Source organism: Narcine bancroftii, chromosome 4, assembly GCF_036971445.1.
Source record: "Narcine bancroftii isolate sNarBan1 chromosome 4, sNarBan1.hap1, whole genome shotgun sequence".
Lineage (NCBI taxonomy): Eukaryota > Metazoa > Chordata > Chondrichthyes > Torpediniformes > Narcinidae > Narcine > Narcine bancroftii.
The window spans coordinates 229714505-229738141 of NC_091472.1; the positions used below are offsets into that span (position 1 = coordinate 229714505).

General features: G+C 41.6%; 1 protein-coding gene across 2 annotated transcripts in view; it reads left to right on the forward strand.

The window, feature by feature from the left end:
- The window catches only part of nme9 (NME/NM23 family member 9), a 78673-nt gene extending 55659 nt beyond the window's left edge, over positions 1-23014 (forward strand). For both annotated transcript variants that reach the window (XM_069934265.1, XM_069934266.1), the window contains exons 13-20: positions 4453-4560; positions 6602-6753; positions 7450-7594; positions 8502-8740; positions 13388-13444; positions 17702-17761; positions 18123-18218; positions 21973-23014. In XM_069934265.1, the coding sequence (XP_069790366.1) occupies positions 4453-4560; positions 6602-6753; positions 7450-7594; positions 8502-8740; positions 13388-13444; positions 17702-17761; positions 18123-18218; positions 21973-22022 (907 nt within the window). In that variant the 3' untranslated portion in view covers positions 22023-23014. The remainder of the gene's footprint in view (positions 1-4452; positions 4561-6601; positions 6754-7449; positions 7595-8501; positions 8741-13387; positions 13445-17701; positions 17762-18122; positions 18219-21972) is intronic.
- The last annotated feature ends 623 nt before the right edge of the window (positions 23015-23637 follow it).

The window sequence follows — 23637 nt, forward strand, 5'->3', positions numbered from 1 at the left end:
TCCCTCACCGTATGCTGGAAGAATGTCGGATTAGAGAGGTTGAGGCAACAGTGACACAGAGAATGCAAGTGAGAAGTGACTGGAAGTTCAAAGTCACAGACTGAATGGAGGTGTAGTGCAAAGCAGTCACACAAACCTCTTCCTGTGGAGGAGACCAGATTGGACCAATTTCCAACATTCCTTCCAAATTCCCTTGGTAATTTTAGGTAACTGATCTACATGTTCACCTCCACCAGGCATTTGTTACCATGGACTATCAGATGCCACTTGTTTCACACCCCCTGCCCTCTCTCAGTCATGCATCTTCCTTTGAATAAGAACAACCCATTTACCTGTAGATATAGAGAGGACAGAGGAAAGGTCACCAACCAGAAGACTATGCTTTCCAACCCATAGACACTGCCTGACCTGCTCACTCTTTCTCGGATCCTTTTTTTTAAACTTCAGATTTCCAGCATCAACAGTATTTCAAGATTTTAAAAAGATTTAATCATTCAGCATGGTATAAGGCCCTTCTGGTTCATGAAACACATGTCGCCCAATTACACCCAATGAACCTGCTAACTCCATACATTTTGGAGGGAGGGATGAAAGTGGAGCACCTAGAGAAAACCCACACAGACACAGGGAGGATGTCCTAGTTCCTTACAGATAGTGCTGTTTTTGAACCTGGCATTTGCAAACAAATATTTTACTTCTTCGCAAATAAGAGTGTTGATACATTGGTAACCGATGTGTTTGTTCGTCTGCATCTCAGTGAAAGCCTGTATCATAATAAATTTAAAAAATACTGTCCTGATTTGGAGGTACTCCATGGTATTAATGTCCAATCGATTGAGAATGATGTGCCATTACTATATTTGAAGACTCCATCTGTTCCTAATGTAACATATTGTTGTACCATTCTCAACACAATACGACTCCTCCCAGGTTCCTGTGATCTGATGGACATGAATAAAAATTAAGGTTTATAGAATATTTCAATATTCTTCAAGGAATGAATCTTGAATTGTTTTCCCTTCAATTGTTTGGAGCAAGGAATACTTTGAGATTGAAGAAACCACAATTACAAGGGCAGAGAGCCTGTGGAGAGGCTCAGTGATGGACCTCTCACCATGCCTTTATGTTGCTCTTCAACATTGCTCAATTGGAAATAGTCCACTGAGGTATATGTTAGGCATTCTTCAAGGTTGCAAGCTTTCAGCAAGACCATTAGTGACCTCACTTGGAGGTGCATCGGCTGTCTTTGGGGAAAATTAATCACCTTTGACACAGCTGCTCTGGGTGAAGCTGTGGTTACTCCACCTTAACAATACAGAACAGGGCAAGTGTCCTGGACACTGTTACAAGCTCAGGCAGCCCACCCCAGCCACAGAGAGTTCCTGCTCTCTGGGGGTTGCAATGGGTGATTGTTCCGTCCAGCAGAACACATCCTTCAGGATCAACAACAACCTTGCCCTTAATGTTAGCAAAACTAATTGTGAACTGAAGGAGGAAACCAAAAGAATACAAATCAGTCCTCATCGAGGGGTCAGCAGTGTAGAGGGAAAAGAACTTCAAATTCGTGGGTGTCAACACTCTGGAGATCTATCCTGGGGTCTTTATGTCGACGCTATCATGAAGAAGGCTCACGAGTGACTATACTTTGTTGGAAGTTTGAAGAGATTTGGTATGCCACAAAAGACTTGCAAATTTCTACAGCTGTAATGTGGAGAGCATTTTGTCTTATCACATCACTGCCAATGCACAAGACAGGAAAAGATTGCTGAGGGTTGTAAACTTGGCCAGTGCCATCATGGGCATTTGTCTTCACTCCATTAAGGACATCTAAAAGAGACGGTGTCTCAAGAAAGCAGCCTTTATCCTCAAGGACCCTCACCACCCAGGCCATGCCCTCTTTTTCACTGCTACCATCAGGAACGAGGTACAGGAGCCTGAAGACAATCACCCAATGGCATGAAAACAGCTTCTTCTCCTCCACCATCAGAATTCTGAATGGACAATGACGCACAGACATTACCTCATTTTTTCTTCTTTTACACTAATTTATTTATTTAAAAACGTAAGTTATAGCAATTAGCCTGAATACACCTGAGATTGTCTGATCTCGGAAGCTAAGCAGACTTAAGCCTGGTCAGTACTTGGAGAGGAGACCGCTTCAGAACACCAGGTGCTGTAGGTCTCTGGGGGGGGGGCTGGACAAAGTGGCAGCTCTCTGTCTGCCTTACGGTAGACAAAAGTTAAAGGAACCTTTACCTTTCTTGCACCTGCAGCAAAACAACAGATTTTGTGGCACATATTCATGATAATAAATTCTGATTCTGATACTGATCAATGCCAGCAATATTTATTTTTGATTCAATCATTGAACAGAACTGTACAGGAGCAGGACCCGTGGCCCACGTGATGTCTGAGTCACACTCAAACTTGCAACTGATAGATATCCCTCCGACCCTTTCACATTCATATCCATCTAGAACAGGGGTGTCAAACTCAAATTCACGGAGGCCCAAAATCAAAAACTTGGACTAAGTCGAGGGCCGAACTAAATATTTATTGAAAATTTTCAACAACATCTGCATGTTTTCTCTTCTTTCAACGTATGTAATGTTAAACTTTTTCTTTCCAATCTTTTTATTATTATTATAATTTATAAACACATACAGTTCAAAGAGATATGAAAAATACATAGTAAATAATGAATTAATACAGAGATATTAAACAATAATATTGCAGAATAAAAATATATCATTAAAAAAAATTTTAGATCAGTTTAGAGTATGAACTATCTCTAAAAAAAAATGATATAATTAATAAAACTATATAAAAAAAAGAGAGAAAAAAAAACCCCAAAAAGGAAGAAAAAACAAATCTGAATTAAAAACTTTTTAAAAAATACCTACCGATATAGCTAAATCACTCCGATCACTTCGATCTCATCTAACAGCCCAATTATCATACATAATCATAAAAAGAAAACAGAGCCAGATCAACTCACCACAAATGAAAATATTGAATAAATGGTCGCCAGGTTAACTCGAACTTAGAAGGGGATTCATAGACAGAGTTTCTAATTTTCTCTAAATTTAAACATAGTATAGTTTGGGTAAACCATTGGAAAACAGTGGGAGGATTAACCTCTTTCCAATTTAATAGTATAGATCTTCTAGCCATTAGTGTAAGAAAAGCAATCATACGATCCGCAGGAAGAGATAAATAAGTCAAATCTATCATAGGTAATCCAAAAATTGCAGTAATGGGATGTGGTTGTAAATCAATATTCAAAACGGTAGATATAATGGAAAAAATTTCCTTCCAATAATTCTGTAAAGAGGGACAGGACCAAAACATAAACTTTTTCTTATTAAAATAAATGTTTAATAATAGTTTTGGATAAACTCTTTCCAGAAGCATTAACAAATGAGAAATAAAATATTCAATAAATAATATTTCTCTATAGAGGATTTGTCAAATGTTGCTAGTGTGCTGTCGAATAGTAAAATCTGAGGGCTATTGAGAATGTGGGAGAATAACATGATTCCAGAAACAATCAAATGGGTGACTGATTGTGGGCATGAACTCTAGCAGGGTTATTTGCCATGCCCTTTTTCCATTGGTACAGATATCCTTTGATTTACACACTTTTCAAGTTTTATGCCTAATGAGCTTGTATCCAGGTGCAGGACCATTTTTAACCAGGAATATATTTATCACTGTGACTTGAAACTATTGGAAGATCGTTTTATCCTGAGATTAAAGTTCATAATCCTTACTCAGGCCTGTGTGCGGGAGGGCGGGGTTTGCGGGCGATCGGGTTGGACAACGACAGTGCGGGGGCATCGGCTCTCACTGCAGGGCGGCACCTCGGCGGATCAGCGGCCCCATCACCGTGAGTCGCGGGTCGGCCTGTGGCAGGGAGGGGGAGTGGGCAACGATCCTGGTGAGGTCAGGCCCGAGGCCTCCGGTTCCGGGCGCTGGGAAGCGGCCTTGGCTTCCCCTGACACCGGCCAGGCCCCAAAACCAGAGTCCACGGTGAGACCCTGCAACGTAAACAGAGGAGGTGGGGGTGATTAACGGGCTGACGCCAATGCATTCTGGGATTTATAGTATTAGCTGTGCATGCGCTCTACTGGCACGGCGGCCAGGGGGCCACCTCTAATACATTTTTGAAATGATCTTGCGGGCCAAATATAATTATATCGCGGGCCAAATTTGGCCCACGGGCCAGAGTTTGACATGTGTGATCTAGAAGACTTGATCAATGGATTATATCACTCAAAACTAGGATGAGAATTATTACTGAATATCTGGCCCTGGATGGAGGTTTTCCATCTTCTTGTTCAATTTTTGTTCTAGATTGATTCATCAATTCTCAATATTCAACTTGGGTTGTTTTGTATTATTCAATCTAACCTTTCGGACACTGTCTCATGACCTTGTGCTCCCTTGCAGTGGGCCAGTACTTGCATTGGCTCTGACCAGCAAAGATGCTGTTGCCCGTTGGAAGAATCTGCTAGGACCCAAGGATGTGAGTCAAGCAAAAGAGGAAGCCCCTGAAAGGTAGGTCCTTTAATTTGCCCACGAGACTTTCTTTATTGTGACTGGGTGTGATTTAATTTCAAGAAAACTATTAGCGTGCTCCTTTCACCTTTTGATAAGATTGAGCAGACCGTGTCCGTGGAAGACTGAATAGCTCCTGAGGGACTGAAGAATCCTTGAAAAAGATTTGATGATGACTGCACTGAGATAACTGACTTTATTCAGGGCAGTGGTCACAAAGATAGTGAAATTGGTTCTTGTCTCTGCTCCACTTGGGATGATTCAGAAAGCGGTCTGATCTCCAGCACGTGCCCCTTGACCAACTTGGATTGGAAAGACACTGAATGAAGATCACAAGATAGAGGAGCAGAAGTAGGCCTATTGCTCCACCATTCTAATCATGAGCTGATCTATTCTCCCATTCAGCCCCATGTCTTGGTTTTCTTCCTGTAACCCTTGATGACCTGAATAATCAAATACCTGCCAATCTCTGCCTTAAATACACACAATGACCTCACTTCTACAGCCGCCTGTGGCTGTCTAACTAAAGTCATTTTTTTGCATCTCTGTTTTAAATTGATGCTCTTTTTTTCTCCTGAAGTTAAAGCCCGTTGTCCTAGAATCCCCTACCATGGGAAACAATCATGCCACATCTACTCTGTCTAGGCTTTTCAGTGTTCTAAATGCCTCTATGAGGTCCTCCTTCATCCTTCTGTACTACAGTCCAAAAACTGCCAATTGTTCCTCATATGCTAACCCTTTCATTCCTGGAATCATCTAGTACATCTCTGAACCCTCTCCAATGCCAGCATGTCTTTTCTCAAATGAGACACACAAAACTGTACACAAGTACTCCTAGGGAGGTCTCACCAGTGCTTTAGATTCTCAACATTATGTCCTTGCTTTTATATGCTTTTCCTCTAGAAATAAATGTCAACATTGCATTTGCCTTCTTCACCACCAACTCAACCTGAAGGTCACCTTTAGGGTGTCCTGCCCAAGGACTCCCAAGTTCCTTTGCATCTTGGAATTCTAAATTACTGTCCAGACAATAATTACCAGGTATCCTGCTGTCAGTATTTCTCCATACTCATGAGCAATAAAGGATGCCTGACAAGGTACAGTGGATCCCCTTTATCTGATAAGTGACCTCCACACAAGGTGACCCTGTGGAGGGAAGAGAAAAGTCTTGAGGACCAGAGAACAAAATAATTGGTGCAAAAAGATCATTCAGTGCAAGTTCTGTTCTTTTCTTTTTTTTCTGTCCTTTATAAACCTACACAGCAAACTAAACCTTTACTTCCTCTTTCTTTTTCGTACATCCATTTGCCAATTTAAGAGTCTTTTAAATGTCCCTATTGTACAGCCTCCACCACCACCCCTGCAATGCATTCCAGGTACCCACTGCTCTCTGTGTAAAATTCTTTTCTTTGGCTTGGCTTCGCGGACGAAGATTTATGGAGGGGGTAAAAAGTCCACGTCAGCTGCAGGCTCGTTTGTGGCTGACCGGTCCGATGCGGGACAGGCAGACACGATTGCAGCGGTTGCAAGGGAAAATTGGTTGGTTGGGGTTGGGTGTTGGGTTTTTCCTCCTTTGCCTTTTGTCAGTGAGGTGGGCTCTGCGGTCTTCTTCAAAGGAGGCTGCTGCCCGCCAAACTGTGAGGCGCCAAGATGCACGGTTTGAGGCGTTATCAGCCCACTGGCGGTGGTCAATGTGGCAGGCACCAAGAGATTTCTTTAGGCAGTCCTTGTACCCTCACCTTATAGAGATATCTTCTGGTGATTGCTAGTCTCACCCCAGGAAAAAAGGTGCTGGCTGTCCTCATAACCTTTGACACCCTCAGTAATCAAGAACCTTTAAATATACCCATGACATGATCTCCACAGCCGCCTGAGGCAACAAATTCCGCAGATTCACCACACTCTGTGATCAATCTGAAGTCTTTAATGAGTCTCGCTTTTTCTAATATGGCCAGGAGTTTGTGAATTTAAAAAATTGATTTCCTGTCTAGAAAAATTGTACCATTGTAATTTGATGTATTTATTGCATCTTTTCCTGCAGTCTACGGGCACAGTTTGCAGTGGAATCTATTCCAGTCAATCAATTGCATGGTAGCAGAACGCCACAAGAAGCAGAGAAGGAGCTAAAATTCTTCTTCCAAGTGGAGCACACGCTGGCTGTCATCAAACCTGATGTGATGAAGGATCACAGAGGTGCGTGGAGACCTCAGCAGGAACAGTGGGGAGGTGATCAGTTGATAATGCAGGAGCACACACTCAAACAAGTGACTTCCATTTTTATCACTTGCTCAATCAGTTTCAGAGAGGTATGTTTAGGCAGAGAAGTAGAGCTGCAGAAGAATTTGAAAATGAGAAATAACAGCCGCGGAGAGGAAAATTGTGGGACAGATAATTCCATTGGATAAGACATCAAGGAAAAAGTTAGCACATTGTTGGTGCAAAGGTGAGAGGGGTGTGAAGGAAGAAGAGCTAGACTTGTACGGAAACCAAAGGAGGGTTTGCTTGGACAACCCCATGATGGGAACTTTAAACAAGGAGGTAGGCTCTTATTTTCTTGTGTTACTGAAAGTCACAACATATCTGACGAGTTTGTTTAGGTTTTTATGTTTAATCATATTGATGACGCTAAATGAACTGAAAAACTTCAGTGACATGAAATGCTTGGAAAACAAGCATGCCCCTTATGCCCAACAGCATTCAGATGGACTGCTCTAAAATGCCCACAATCTCTTTTGCATTCCTCCTTGGTTTGGTTCTTTATTCCACCGTAGCAAGAGCGGTGCCTTTGTTATATCTGCCCTCTCATCAGCTATTCTAGTGCCTTGTTACATTAAGATGGCACAGATTTTGCTAAACTGTTGGTGTAACATTAACTTTCAACCTTGGCAGATGAGATTATACAGAAGATTGAAGAAGGAGGCTTTGTTATTTCACAGATGCGTGAAAAAATACTGAGTAGAGAACTGGCAGAGGAGTTCTACAAGGAACACAAGGGCAAACCATTCTTCAGCAAGCTGGTTGATTATATGACTGAGTAGGTTTGAACCATTTATTTGGATTCCAATTCAGATGTAATATGGTGTTCAGAGCTGTGAAGAGTTTTGACAGGACAAATCCAGGAAGACTTTCCATTGGCAGAAGTACAGAGACTTTAGAATGATTTATTGATCTTGGATGCACTCACTGAAAGACAAATCGGCACATAGTGGTTAGCACAATGTTATGACAGTGCCAATGACCTGGGTTTGGATCCAGCTCTGGAGTATAAGGAGTTTGTACCTTCTCCCCATGACCTACATGGGTTTCCTCTGGGTGCTCCGGTTTCCTCCCACCTTCCAAAGTGTACGAGGTTGCAGGCTAATTGGGTGTAATTTTAAATGTTTCAAATGATAATCTCAGTTGCTTGTCAGGTCAGGGCACAGGAGCATTGTGCTTGTACTTGTCCAGCTGTTGGCCCAAAGACAGGAGTTCAAATCACACCATTCACTCTGGGATATTAATATTCTGAGCCATTCAAGGACCTATCAGACTGTAACCAAATGGTTCACTGATATCCTTTGGGAGAACCTGTTCTCCTTATCTAAGATATGACTTCAGACTCAACATTCTGGCCATCTTTTCAATTCTTTCTTATTTTTGTGGCAATTTGAAAGGGGTAACAAATGCTGACAGTTTTAGGAAAGGTTGCATCTTGTAAATGAATAAAAATAATGTAGACTCAGCTTTGTCTGAAGTCATTTCTGTATGAGAACCTTCAATAGATGGAATGGTTAATATAGAGTCCAGACAGTGACATTTTGGACGTTTGCACAGGAAGGATTCAGGAATCCACTTATAATGAGAGAGGTGCATCATTTGATCTCCAGAGATAGAAAATGGTGCATCATTCTGATAGATTGAATTAATGCTGTCAAACCTGATAATGTCTTTGCACCCTGCAGAGGTCCATCATTAATGATGATTCTAAGTAAAGACAATGCAGTGGAAGAATGGAGAAGTGTAATGGGCCCCACTGATCCTGAGGAAGCCAAGAAAATTGCCCCGGATTCTCTACGAGCCAAGTTTGCAAAGGATATCTTACGGAATTCCTTGCATGGTCCCAGTAATCTGATGCAAGCCGTGGAAAAAATCCAGTTTCTATTTGGAGACATAAATGTAGGATTGGATGGGATTGTCCAAGGTAAGGACTATTGTTTGGAGGTATGATGTGGGGGAAAATGATTTGTGGAACCTCTTTAAACTTATAGCATGGAATTTGTGAAACTTGACCACCTTTCCATGAAATTAATGCAACTTTAAAAGGCAAATTGTCCTCCATTAGATGGTCCGATTCTTAATTTTACCCTAACCCAATCACTTTTCTCAGTGATCATCTGAGGACTCATCTCCCACCTCTTCCAACAGTTGAACACTTGTTCCACCCTGCAGTCACTGGAAATCTGAGACACTGGAAGCACTTCGCAAGTCAGACAGCATCTACTTCACCTGCCAATGAAGAGTCATCGACCTGAAACTTTCCCCCAGATGCTATCTAACCTACTTATTATTTCTGGCATTTACTTTTTTTTTCATTCCGTACTGTTCTTGTTCACTGAGACTGAAAGCAAAAGTTTTCAGATGCAGGTTGGCCCAACATGATGGGCTGAATGGCCTGTATTGTGCACAAAACGTTCAATGTTCTACATATTAAATTTGCAATTCTGATCGCTCTTCTTAAATCTCCAATCAATGATAACAAACGATTAGCTCAAGGAGCTCAGCAGATCGAGTAGTCTCATGGGAGGAACAGATTTGGGAATTGTTGATGTTCCTTTGTCTGCTTCTAACCATTAGTCACCTGCCATTGTTTCCACCACAACCCTTCCCCTTTCCCTCCTGCCTCTATTTGGCCTTCATCCTTCTCCTTTCCTCAATCTATCACCTACCAGCCCGTCTCCACTCCTCTTAATGCCAGTTACCTTCCTTCTCCACTCTCAATCTTGACTCAGGGTCTCGATCTGAAACGTTGACAATTATTTTCTCTTCACTGATGCCGATGGATTCACTGAGCTCCAGATTCAAGTATCTGCAGTCTCTTGCGATTCCAACCTGTGAGAACTTGTTGCCCAATTCAACTGCTGAAAATAAGAGGTCAGGTTCCTGACCTTATTTGACTTTTTTTTCTCGTTAACTTTGGTGAGTTTGTATCTTGTGGCCTTCAACCCAATTTCTCAGAGTAATTTTGTTTCATGTCGTAAGATAATGGACATGTTTGTTTATACAAATGCTGGAATGTTGATGGCAGTTCACTGCCTGAAAATATCAATTTGTTTTCTCTCCCCATGGTAGCTGCCTGGCTTGCTGAGTGTTCCAAACATGCCCTGTTTTATCTTAGTTTTCCACCAACTGCAATATTTTGCTTTCATATAACTTTATGTTCAATTGAATCTTCTTTGGAACTTGGATCTGTCCGTGGTTTTGAAGGGGGCTGGTTATCTTTGTCTTTGATGGATGGGAGTGAACGGTTTTGGTAAGCAATGTATTTTTAGCACTGATGAACTTGGAGAGAAAAGAGGCAAATTTGGGGATTTATTTCAAATGGAGGCAACTTAGAACACAGAATTTAGAAGACTCGCGAGCATCTGTACATTGTGAGGAGTTTACAGGTGTGCCATTTAGGGCATTCTGGCTGGTGGCATCACTGCCTGTGTGGAGGTAGCTATGCTCAGGCTGGGAAAGGACTCCAGAGGGTTGTTAACCTAGCCTGCGGTATCACGGGAACCAGTCCTCGCTCCATCAAGGACATCTGCGGGAGTCGGTGTCTTGGGAAGGCAGCCTCTCTCCTCAGGGAAACCCCACCACCCATACCCATGCCCTCTGCTACCACCTGGAGGAGGGTGCAGAAGCCTGAAGATGAAGCACTTAGCAGCGCATGGACGGCTTCTTTCTCTCTGCCATCAGATTTCTAAATGAACAATGAATCATAGACACCACCTTTGTTTTTTTCTTTTTTTCCTATTAATTTTTTAAAAATTAAACATACAACATGGTAACAGACCCTTTTGGTTTGTGAGTCAATGCCACCCAATTTACACCTCCAGTATGTTTTGAATGGTGGGAGGAAACTGGAGCCCCCGGAGGAAATGGACACAGACATGGGGAGAACGTACAAGCTCCTTACAGACAGCGCGGGATTCGAACCCTGGTCCCAATCACTGGTGCTATAAAGCTGTTGTACTAACGGCTATGCCAACCATTTATTCATTTATTTTGTAATGTGGTTTATATAAATGTTTGCTCTGTTGTGCTGCCACAAAACAACAAATTTTGTGGCATGTTCATGGCAAACTATCAGGATCAGGTTTATTGGCATGAATATGTCACAAAATTTGTTGCTTTGCGGCAGTATTATTGTACATTACAGGTGTAAGAATGCTATAAATTACATTTCTGTGAATACACTATTTAAAAAGAAATAATTAGTGCAAAAGAAGAGAAAAAAGTGAGGAAGTTTCTGTACTTCATTGTCCGTTCAGAAATCTGTTGGCAGAGGGGAAGAAGTTGTTTTGTAATGTTGGGTGTTCAGCTTCAGGTTCCTATAACTCCTTCCTGATGGTTCCAGTGAGAAGAGGGCATGGCCTGGGTGGTGATGGTCCTTGAGGATCGAGGCTGTTTTCTTGAGATACTGCCTCTTGTAGATGACCTCGATGGAGTGAAGTCTAATGCTCATGATGGGACGGGCTGAATTTACAACTCTCTGTAGCCTTTTCCTGTCATTTGTACTTCCATACCAGTCGGAAGGATCATCATCTGTAGTAATTTGCAAGAGTCTTTGGTGACATACCAAATCTCCTAAAACTCCTAATGAAATATACCCACTGGTGAGCCTTCTTCATGATTACATCAACACGATGGCCCAAAGAAAGATCCTGAAGTCCACAATCAGTTCCTTAGTTTTGCTAACACTGAGTGCAAGGTTGTTGTGACACCACTCAACTAGCTGATCTATCTCCCTCCTATATGTTTCCTCATTGCCATGTGTGATTCTCCTCAGAGCAGAGAACTATAGTGCATGGGAACAGGTCCTTCAGTCCACAATATCAGCTTGGAAAATGCTGTCAAATTAAACTAAATCTCTTCCCTGATTGTGACCTAGATCACTTCACTCTCTGCATTATTTATGTGTCCATCTATCTAACATAATTTTTATTGTATATGTGTTTTCCACTACAATCAATGTCAATTCTTTCCCATTTAGGGCTACTCTGTTAAGAGATTTCTCTTGACTATGCTATTGAGGAATATTGTCTACTCTTACTGTCCCTTTTATACCTAAGGCCCAATCTATGCATCAGCTTTGCAATTTGATCAGAAACAATGTCCTCTCCCTTGGAATACGGTTAAGTTGACATGAATTTATATACATCCTGAGTTGCCCAGATACTCTCCTGTGACCAATAAACCTACTAACCCGATATTCCTTTAGAATGTGGGAGGAAACTGGAGTAATCAAAGAAAACCCACATAGACATGGGGAGAATGTACAAACACCTTACAAACAGTACCAGATAAGAACTCAGGTCATTGGTGCTGTAATAGTGGTGTGCACTCCACTAACTGTGTCGCCCGATTATTTTATATTAAAGTCACTTTTATAACAGCTGATTAAATGCTGCCACGGTAAAGCAAACCCACCTCTTCTAGCCAGACTATCATTTTCCTCAGATCCACAAATGCACTCCAAAAAAAAAAAATACAGCAGTAAAAGTTTTAGTGCCAGGAAGAAACAACCACAGGCGGGAGAGATCTGTACTCACTGACCTAAACTGTTTATAAAGTTAAAATCAATGGTTCAGTGCAGCTGCAACATCTTCCATCAATGAAGTATTTTCATCATCGCAAAGTCAGAGCCAAACAAAAATTGGTCACCAGATGTACATCCTCCTTTCACTTTCTCATTCCTATCTTTTGGGCAGAAGGTGCCGTAGTCCAAAGTTCAGCACCTCTAGAGGAAAGAACGGTTTGTCCCACAGATCTCAGGCTCTTGAATCTCCCATTACTACCCTTAACAATTCCGGGACCACCAAAAGATCTGTCTGCACTACTTAGACCAACATATATTTGTGCATTTCTGCAGCTGTGAATATTTATCTCTCCTATATTGATTATCATGTTTTTCTCTTGTGAAGAGTTTTAATCAAATTTATTCTTTCCCTGTGTGTTTTACTGACTGTGCAGCAGAAGCCAACAAGAAATTCTCTGCTTCTATACACTCCACTTATGTATGTAATAATAAACCCTCATCATTTTCCCTTAAAAGTTTAAAGTTCAAATTTATTGTCAGTGTATACATACCTGACATCACATCCAACCCTGGTACTCCATTTCTTGCAGGCAGGGCAGAATTACCACTTACTGTTCATGCAAAAAATTGGATTCGAAAAAAGATATGCATACAAAAGAGAGAAAAGTAAACAACCTGACGACAATACAGAAAAGAAACCATTCAGTAGTAAATAATGTTCAAAGTAAGAGTCCTGAAGTGAGTCTCTGAATGAGTCAAAGGTGGTGATTTTCACCTCAGAACCAAACATCCGACTGATGTGCAAACAGACCTTTGCTGAAGCTTCAAGATATTGAGGGGGGGGTGGGGGAGGATGGGAAAAATGACATCCAAGCGTGATCTTATTAAACCAGAACGGAAGTACAAGTGCAGATTAGCTGGAAGAATTAATTGGGCTTTTGACGCAACAAGGCAAGGTGGGATTGATTTTTCGATGAATTTTACCCACGCACTCAGTAAACATCAACAGATGGTGCTGCTGACATTTGTCTGGTTTAATTTCAGGTATTGAACCAAACTTGGAGAAAGTGGTTTTCCCAGAGTATACAGAGGAACCTGAAGGTATGTGGGAATTACTCCAAAGGGTATTTTAATTAACGGAACAACGTAATTCTGCCAGGAAGATTTGAATGTTCCTCTGCAGATCCAAAATCTTAAACAACCAATATTTTTCCCCACTTTACACGCATAATCCTCTATTTCTCTTCCATCCATGTGCCATTCTATGAGTCTTTTCAATATCCCTGTTATACCAGCCTGCACCACCTTTACTCTCGGACTTAGTTTATTTCTGTGTTAAGACAAATTTGTTCCTGCAGTAGCAATATGCAAGCCAAATGCACTCACAAAAATACATTTGATAGACATTTATAACCTGCTTTGCATTCCAGTGCTCTAACCAAGAACCACTCTGTTCCCCCATGCAAGTTATTTTTGTGTGTTTTTAAAATCTTCTCATGTTCAGGCCTATAAATAAACAAGATTTCAGGTACAATTATCCATTCCCTTATAATTTTCATTAAAACAGAATAAAGTTACAAATGATGTGGGTTCTGTGGCTCCAAAGTTCTTCCAGATCCTCCGGTCGTTTTTGAACCATGGAACCAGAGAACATTACAGCACAGAAAATAGGCCCTTTGGCCCTTCTAAACTGTGCCAAATTATTATTCTGCCTCGCTCCAGTCCATACCCCTCCCATCCTGTCTACATATCTTGAAGCAACATACACAGCCTGGAGCCTATCTCGATGCGTGAAGAACGTTGAGGGATAGGGAGGAATGGGTGGAGCTGACCAGGAGTGGTGGGGCAGCTGTCATGACCACCCTTGCGCTCAATATCTGGCCCTGCAATTTTCACTGCCCCCTCCCTTGCCACCAGTAGTGCAATTGCCCAAAGGGTAAATGAAGAACTATCAGAATGAGAATTCATTGTCAGGAACATGTGTTATGAAATTCGTTGTTTTGCAGCAGCGTATTGTGCATTACAGGTGTAAAGGCTGCTGTAAATTACATTCCATAAACACACTATTTAATCAATAAAGAAATTTGTGCCAGAGAAGAGAAAGTGAGGTAGTGTCTGTGGTTCAATGCCCGTTCAGAAATCTGATAGTGGAGAGGAAGAAGTTGTTAGGTGTTTGTCTTCAGGCTCCTGTATTTTCTTCCTGATGGTAGCAGTGAGAAGAGGACATGGCCTGGTTGGTGGGTGTCCTTCTTTCTTGAGACACCACCTCTTATAGATGTCCTGATTGGAGTGAAGATTAATGCCCATGATGGCGTAAGTCATGTTCACAAATCTGTAGCTTTTTCCTGTCCTGGGTGTTGGCACCTCCACACCAGACAATGACGCAACCAGTCAGAATGCACCTATAGAAATTTGTCTTCGGTGATATACTGAGTCTCCTCAAACTCCTAATGAAGTATAGCCATTCATGAGCCTTCTTCATGATTACCTCAACATGATGCAATCATGAATGGACTTTTTCCCATCACCACCCAACAGTTTTCCACTCACAAAGTCAGGGGTGAATCCACAAGATTATTTCTCAATCTTTTTTTTTGGTGATGGCCACCTTGGGTCACTGCTCAAGGTTTATGGGCCCTCTTCCCTGTGAAGCAGTCAGGTTTTGGTTTCTCACTGACCAACTGCATAAAAAACATTAAAAATATTTTATGATTTCAGTCCATGGTCCCCCTTAAATATGCTGTGTCTCCTTCTCCCCCCCCCCCCCCAACTCAAGCAGGGCAGTGTGGCCCCCATTGAGAATGGCTGACCCAGATCTATTTAGACCATGGTACAGGCCAGGAATAGGCCCATCAGCTATATAATATTTCCACTTGGGATAAAGCTTCTGATTGCCAACCTTTCGTAATGTTATAAACTTCTGTGGTCTCCCCTCAGACATTCCTGAAAGAATGACCCAAGTTCATCCAACCTCTTCATATAGCTAATACCCTCCCATCCAGTCAACATCCTAGTGAACCTCGTCTGCACCCTCTCCAAAGCTTCCACGTCCTTCCTGCAATGCAGTGACCAAATCTCACACAATACTCCAAATATGGCCTCATTTATACAGTATGATCTGGATTTTTAAACTTAGTTCTGGGTTTGATGAAGGAAAGATGCGGTTGACCTTCTTTACCACCCAATCGGTGTCCCCCGTTTTCACCGAGTTTGCTACATCATGATGCGATCAAGTGTCCAGCAGCATAACTGGATGGGTTGGCTGGGCTCGTTAGCCTTGGTTGGCAACCACCCTAAGAGAAGGAAAACTGATTTCAAACCTGGGCAGAGGGGGTTCATTAGCCTCGTCAGGCCAACCATCTAAGAGGAGGATACTCCAACGTAACACCTACGACTGGAGGACCTGGCTGTCACCATCCCAGGTCGCTAGACAAATCTAGGGTGTAAAGGGTGGAGCCAGTACTGTACACACTGCACTCCACCTAAAAAAATTCCATTGCGCAGACTCGAAAGACATGCCCATGTCTATGATCCTTCATTTGCGAAGGCAAGCCATGATGACCACCTAATTTACTTGGGTTGCCATTGTAAGGGAACAATGGACTTGCACTCCAAGATCCCTCTGTGCATCAATACTGCTAAAGGCCCTTCCATTTACTCTACAGGTTCCATTTCTATTGACCATCTTCTTACTTGTCCAGATTACATTCCATCTGCCATTTCTCTGCATCTATTTCCTGTTGCTTCCTTTGATAAACCTCCTCACAAACCACAGTTTCACCAACGCTTCTGTCTTCTGCAAACTAACTGATCAGCCCACCTATGTTTTTACCCAGGTAATTTCTTTACACAGTAAAACCTCCATTATCTGGAATTCAAGTAACCATCAAAAATATTGAATTAAGTAAATAAAGAGGAAAAAAATACATTAGTTTAATATTGGTGCTCCCCCCCCCCCCCCCCCCCAGTGGTCAGTTTGTCAATCATGCAACACGCAGTCTCAAGCAACCGAAAAATTCGCTTCCCTGGCATCCACCAATCCCCATAGATGCTGGATACTGGGGGTTTTAATGTATTAACCGAGATCCCAGGACCTTCCTACTGTCTTCTGATGGACCTTTACACCAAGATGCTCTGCAAAATTGGCAGTCCAAGTGTTGGACAATGTTCTGGAAAAATGGAGCAGACACAAGGTGTCGGGATTCCTGCTGCTGGAAAATCCCAGGGTGATTCTAATCTGATATGATATAAATAATTGGGTTTTGGCTGTGGTCTTTGTTTTAACTGAAACTGGGAGCTGGAGCAAATCATAAAGATCAATAAGTGGGACCCATGCATTCTGACCAGCCAGGTTACCCTCAAAATTGGACCGTTCTGACTTCCAGTTTGTCAGACATTTGTCAGACTGCGACAGGAAAGCAATTTTACATGGTTTATTTTTTGGCAAAAGTCATTACCAAGAGAGCTGATCCATGATGATGAACAGCAAGACTAATTCTCCATTGGTTATCAAAATAACAGACAAACTCTGCTCCCCCTCTCTGCAAACCATGCTGAGAAACCCAACAGCGTGCATACTCCTCTCCGGTTTTTAAAATTTTGGATGAACTAAGCTCCCATTATTGCTAGAGATGCTGATGTATGGGCATCAAATGTAGAAAATGCAGGGTCAATGCAAATCCACATCTGCCCCAACAATCATTCAATCCAGGATGGTCTGATGGATGAGGCTGGGGGAGGTCAGATGGACAGGGAGTGAGGGGTCAGATGGACAGGGTGGGATCTAATGGACAGGGAGTGAGGGGAAGGGTGGACAAGGACAGAGATGACCACAGATACTCTCTCTCATGAGGACTGCTTTCTGGTCACAAGCCAGTTGTTCCCCTGCCGCTGTGTCTCTGGTGTGCCAGGAGGAACACAATCAACATTCACCCAACCTTGTCTGTGTTCTCCACCAGCAGATACCAACCAGACTCGTTGGCTGGTCCTCACTCTCTTGAGATTGTTGTATTTGGAACAATCCACTGCAACATCGCATTTGGAATATTTTCGGCTTTTGTGCTACGGGGAGAGCATTTTAAAATCAAAGTTCAGGGATTCTGAGCCAGATCTCCAGAGAACAGTATCCAAAATGTGTGTAGAAAATTTAAAGGCAAATTATAAATACCTACAGTGTATTCAGTGTATGGTGAAGAGGACGATATTGGAAGTCAATGTAACAGAATATCACTTTGCATTTCGTTTGATGCTCCACCTGCTGAGTTCCTCCATCAGCTTGTTTGTTGCTCCAGATTCGCATATCTGCAGTCCCATGCCTCCGTATAATAATCTGTTCACTTGTTTTCTGTTGCTTTTTAGATGAACAGCTGGGAGGAGATGCAATGGAGTCAACAGAGAAGACCGCAGTGGATAATCCGAGTAAGTGCACCGGTCATATATCATCCTATCCTCGAAGAAAAAGTCTAAATTCCTCACATGGGTTTGCACACACATGTTCAAAAACAGGCACCCAAGTACAGGTGCCCACAGACATACGTACAGACACAGACACGCACAAAAGGAAAAGGATGCGCGCATACACATATATACGCACACACAGACACACACTCGCTCACACACAGGCACATGCACAAACATTCATATACACTTGCTCATACAGATTCTCTCTCTCTCTCTCTCTCTCTCTCTCTCTCTCTCTCCCTCTCTCCCCACCCCCCCCCCCTCCATACATCTGGACTTGAATTGCCAAAACAGTATGTTGCTGCCTTTCATTCCACAGGTCCTCTAGACTTGCAAACTGAGAACTTACAGAGCAATGAGTGCATGCAAAAGATCTTACCAGAAGAAACTTCAGAGGAAAGGTTTAATGAAGGAGGTAATCACTCCATTTACATATCCTCTGTGGTGGGTGAAGTCTATCTGAGACTCCAGTGCAGAAAGACCATACAGACTACTGGGGACAGAAGCCCTTGGAGTTCTGCCTTTTCCAGACCTGATAACTATTAGAGTTCATTGTGGGGCTGGGGATGGAGGCTGGTGCAATAGGGACATTCAAAAGACTTAGCTAGGTTCATGGAGGTAAGAAAAATAGAGGGTCATGGTTGTGAGGTGGGGAAAAATTAAAATTGTTGTGGAGTAGGTTTCCATGGGTCAGCAGAACATCATTGGCTGAAGGGCCTGTTCTGTGTTGTAATGTTCTCTGTTCTATTGTTGGTCCCAACAGCTCTCAATCATGGAATGATCGAGGCATGTAGGACAGAGCCTGTTTGTCTGCAGGCACCCACCTACACTGGCTCCGTTTCATTCTTCCCACATTCCCATCAACTCCTGTCCAAATTCTAGATCCCACAGCAGCTGATTCAGCAATCACCCACGTCTTTGGGATGTGGCAGGAAGATAGCCTTTGAGGGGAAGCCCATATGGTCCATCCCTCTTTCCTTCCTGTCTTATCCCATTGCCCTCCAATCCCCTGAGAAGGCGATGACTCCTGCAGAGATAGGTGACACCAAGTGACCATGATTACTGCTGGCTCTTCCCATTGATAAGAACTTGCTTTTTTATCAAGATTATTTTATGGTCATGTAATAAAACAGAAAATGTGATATTATGGCAGCCTGCCACCTCGGAGGTCGAGCAGTGCGCACGGTGGTAAACAGCAGCATAACACACTGTAACACGTCACTTAACACAATGAACCGATGCGGTTGAAAGCTGGAGTAGTGCAAGACCAGCAGCCCTAAAATGAAGCTGCCCAGCTAACAGATCAATAACAGGCTGGGGAAGAAGGATATTCACATGCTAGAATATTCCCGCCCACTATTGTTATTCATGCGGCTGATGTCAGCCAATCAAACAAACGGTGTGAACTCCAATCAGACATTGAAAGGAGCCTTTCCAGCCTCAATATATCTCAGAGCTTAACTTCCCACTCTGTGAGTGTGTGTGTTTCTTTGTAGAAGTCAGCTACAATATTACACAAAATTTCCTTTAGTCCACCGTAAGGCAAAGATTCTCTAACAGAAAAAATTGCCCAGCGCTCATTACAGCCAGAGGAAGAGGAGCAAATGAGAGTCCCCCCCAGAGTCACTGCGTGCCCATGGCTTCGCCTTCAGTGCTCCCGCAGTCTCTGCAGCCACACAGCCTTCAGTCTAAACCATCAGCATCCTGAGCTCCAGATGCACACCTCTGATACAATCAGGAAGCATCCAGTCTCCAGCAGTCCACAGCCTGGTGTCAGTCCCTTGACCACAGTCACCTGCAGCCCATATCCTATGTCCATTCCTCACCTTGAGTCACCAATAACCTCATGGAGCATTTGAAGCTGGTCGGGGGAGGGGGTGGTGACCTGCTTGGAGTTCATAAAATCATGAGGGACAGTTGACAGGGTAGAGAGTTAGAATCTGTTTCCCAGGATCAAAATGCCAAAAGCAAGAAGCAAGGATTTTAGGCGAGATGGGAAGGATTCTGATTTACGCGGGCAAGCGTTTTTGCACAGGGAGTGGTAAGTGCCAGGAATGGATTGCTGTGGAATTGGTAGAAGCAGATGTGATATCATTTAAGAGACTTTTAGACAGGCATATAAACAGTCAAGAAAGAAGCCACCTGCACTCAGATGGAATTAATTTAGATTGGCATCATGGTCAGCATGGAATGGTGGGTCGAAGGGCCTGTTCCTGTGCTGCGCTATGTTGCGTGCTTTATGTTGTATGTTCCATTTTGCATGTAATATATTCTGTGTTTTGCGTCGTTTGTTGCATGCTCCACGTTCTATCTTATGTTCTATTCTCACGGATTGTCTGGAAGATGTCCTCCAGGCCTGCACTGAGGTTTTGAGTGAATTCATTCACTGTTACTAGTTTTCCTTCCAATTCACCCTGCCTGTTCCATTCTGCTTGAGTAGATCAGTGTCACTGCTATTGATTATTGCTAATCGTCTCCACTCCCATAAGAGCCCACAACTATTTGCAATCCCAACTTGAAGTCCAGACATTAAATATTGGGAGACTATTCAATCAACGAGGGCTATTAACAATGTCTGATTGAATTAGCGACCCACACCCACTCGCATACTTTCGCGCATGATTCATTGTTTAGATACCTGAAGATGAAACCAGGTTCATCTGCCTCCTTCCTAACCCACAGACACTGAAGCCATTTGTATTTCCTCAAGGAGGTCCTCAGATAACCCACAGGACTTCCCAATGTAACTGGCTGGGAAACTATTTGTCAAGTTGGAATTCAGCCTGGACTTCTAGGTTAAAGGTGAAAATTTGGGTGAAGGCTGTAGAACTTTGCAGGAAATCTATACACCAGAGATCTCCCATCCCAACACATAGTGGTCAAATATTAGATGCATTCATATTTCAGATCGGTGGTTTTGCATTCCCGAGGTAATTTTTGAATATATGATATTTTGCTGGTGAATGTTATGAAGAGATAAAACTGTATCAAATTTGTTAGTATTCATAAGCATCCTTTGTATCCTGAAAGGGTGAGTTCAGTTGGTTTCAGACATGGGTTAAGGATGAAAGGTGAATTAATTAAAGAGAAGATTCAGGGGAACTTCAAGCAGAGAGTAGTAGGAATGTGGAACAAGCTGTCGGCTGAAGTGATTAATTGAAGAATAATTTGACATATTAAGAAAAATTTGGCTGACTACATGGCTGGGAGAGATATGGAGGACTATAGTCTGGGTGCAGGTCAATGGGACTCAGCAGAATAATAGCTTGGAACGGACTGAAGGGCCTGTTCTGTGCTGTAGTGGTTCTTTGGTTCTCTGAGGGCCATTCTGACTGAAACATGTCCACTGAATGGAAAGAAGATCTGTTGTATTGAACTTGTTGGTACAGAATGACTGCAAAGCAGCTTGCAGCCTGCGCTAACTACTACATCACTCTGCTTCTGAGCCTAGCGAGAACTCCTGAACTTCCTGAGGGAGGTTGGGGCCAGGCTGATTGCCAATGTTCAGTCCAGCTCAAAGCCATGCAGTTACAAATCCCACAGGGCATTTCTGACATACGCAAAAATAAAAACATACTATGTATACTTTTTAAAAAAGTTTGAAATTTTTACACCTCAACACCTTAACTCAATTTACATGTATTTAATTCAATTATTAATTCAGAAAAATGAAAATGATCTTTGAGCTATCACCACCCCCACCCCCCACAAGCACCCAATCACTTCCTCCACACTGCATGAAATTAAGTTGGTCCTGCTTCACTGGATCAAACCTGAAATAAATTCAACAGGCAGGTTCCCATCGAACCTGCAGTAAGTTGATAATGCTTTTTTACAAGAAACACATTTGAATGTGAAGGAAAGCATGAAATCAAAGAGGGACTGGGTTGGGCATGGATATTCTTCTTCATTTAATTCTAGAGCTAAAGGTGTAGCAATTTTGATACATAAAAATGTATCTTTTGAATTACAATCAATGGAGGAAAAGGCAGGATGTATTCTTAAATTGAATTGTAAGAGTTTTAGTGAATTTTGGACTTTACTTAATATTTATGCTCCAAATGCAGATGATGAAATATTTATATCAGATACATTTTTATGTTTGGGTCAGGCTAATGATAATATTTTAGTTGGTGGTGATTTTAATTGTGTTTTGGAACCTTTATTAGATAAATCTCCGAAGAAAGTTAAGAAATCCAAGATGGCAGTTCAGCGTTGATGAAAGATCTTAATTTAGTGGATATTTGGAGACGTCTTAATCTGACAGAGAAAGATTTCTCCTTTTATTCATCTAGTCATGAATCATTTTCAAGGATTGACTTCTTTTTAGTATCAGCACATTTACAAGGGAAAATACAACAAGCGGAATATAAAAGTAGGGTGATTTCAGATCATTCTTTGTTATATTTTACATATGGAACTTCTGAGAAAATTCAAGTGGCCTATCGTTGGAGGTTTAATACTATGTTGTTAAAAAATACGGAATTTATTGATTTTTTGAAAAAAACAAATTAATTTTTTTTGAAAGAAAATTCTAATTCTGTTCAAAGTAAGTTTGTATTATGGGATGCTATTTGAGAGGACAAATAATTAGTTATACTTCTAAAATGAAAAAGGATCAATTAAATCAGAGTCTTGAATTAGAGAAACAGATTGATGAGTTAGAAAAGGAATTTCAGAAAGATCTACTGAAGATCAGAAAATAGAATTATCTAGGTTGAAATTGGAATATAATACAATACTTTGCAATCTTATCAATTTGAATGTGTGATTAATTGGACTAAACAACGGTATTATGAATGGGAAGAGAAAGCACATAAGGTACTGGCGTGGCAATTAAAGAAAGAACAGATTTCGAGGACCATTAATGCTGTTAGACGGAATTCTTTTATTACTTATAAACCTCGTGAGATTAATGATGAATTTTATTCATTTTATAAAAAGTTATATACATCTGAAGGAAAACAAGAAACTGGATCGATTGATCTTTTTTTGTCACAGTTGAATTTACTGATATTAGAGGATGCAGATGTACAGGAGTTAGAAGAACCATTTACTGATTCGGAAATTAAAATGGCTATGCTGGAAATGCCGAACGGTAAATCGCCTGGTGATGATGGATTTTCAGTTGCATTTTATAAAATTTTTTATGATGATTTATCTACAGTGTTTGGGGATGTATTATGTCAAGTTGGAGAACATTATGAATTACCTGAGTCTTGTTCTAGTGCTTTAATTACAGTAATTCTAAAAAAAGATAGAGATCTTTTGAAAGTGTCTTCATATAGACCAATTTCGTTGTTAAATGTAGATTATAAAATAATAGCTAAAATATTAGTGAATAGATTGGCTAAATTTTTACCGAAGTTGATTCATATTGATCAAACAGGTTTTATAAAGAATAGATATGCTTCAGATAACATTTTACACGCGATTAGTTTGATTAATAGATTTCGACAATCTTCAGATTACCCGATGGTGATATCCCTAGATGCAGAAAAAGCATTTGATAGAGTTGAATGGAATTTTTTGTTTAAAGTTTTGGAAAAATTTAAGTTTGGTCCTTTTTTTATTGGTTGGATTAGGGCTCTATATAGTAAACCAGTAGCTAGAGTATTGATGAATGGTTTGATTTCGGAATCCTTTAAGTTAACTCGATCAACTCATCAAGGTTGTCCTTTATCACCAGCTTTGTTTTCGTTAGTGATTGAACCTTTAGCACAGCTGATAAGACAAAATACACAGATACAAGGAATGAAAGTTTTAGATGGGGAGTATAAAATTAATTTATTTGCTGATGATGTATTGGTGTATTTAATAAGCCCAGATCAGTC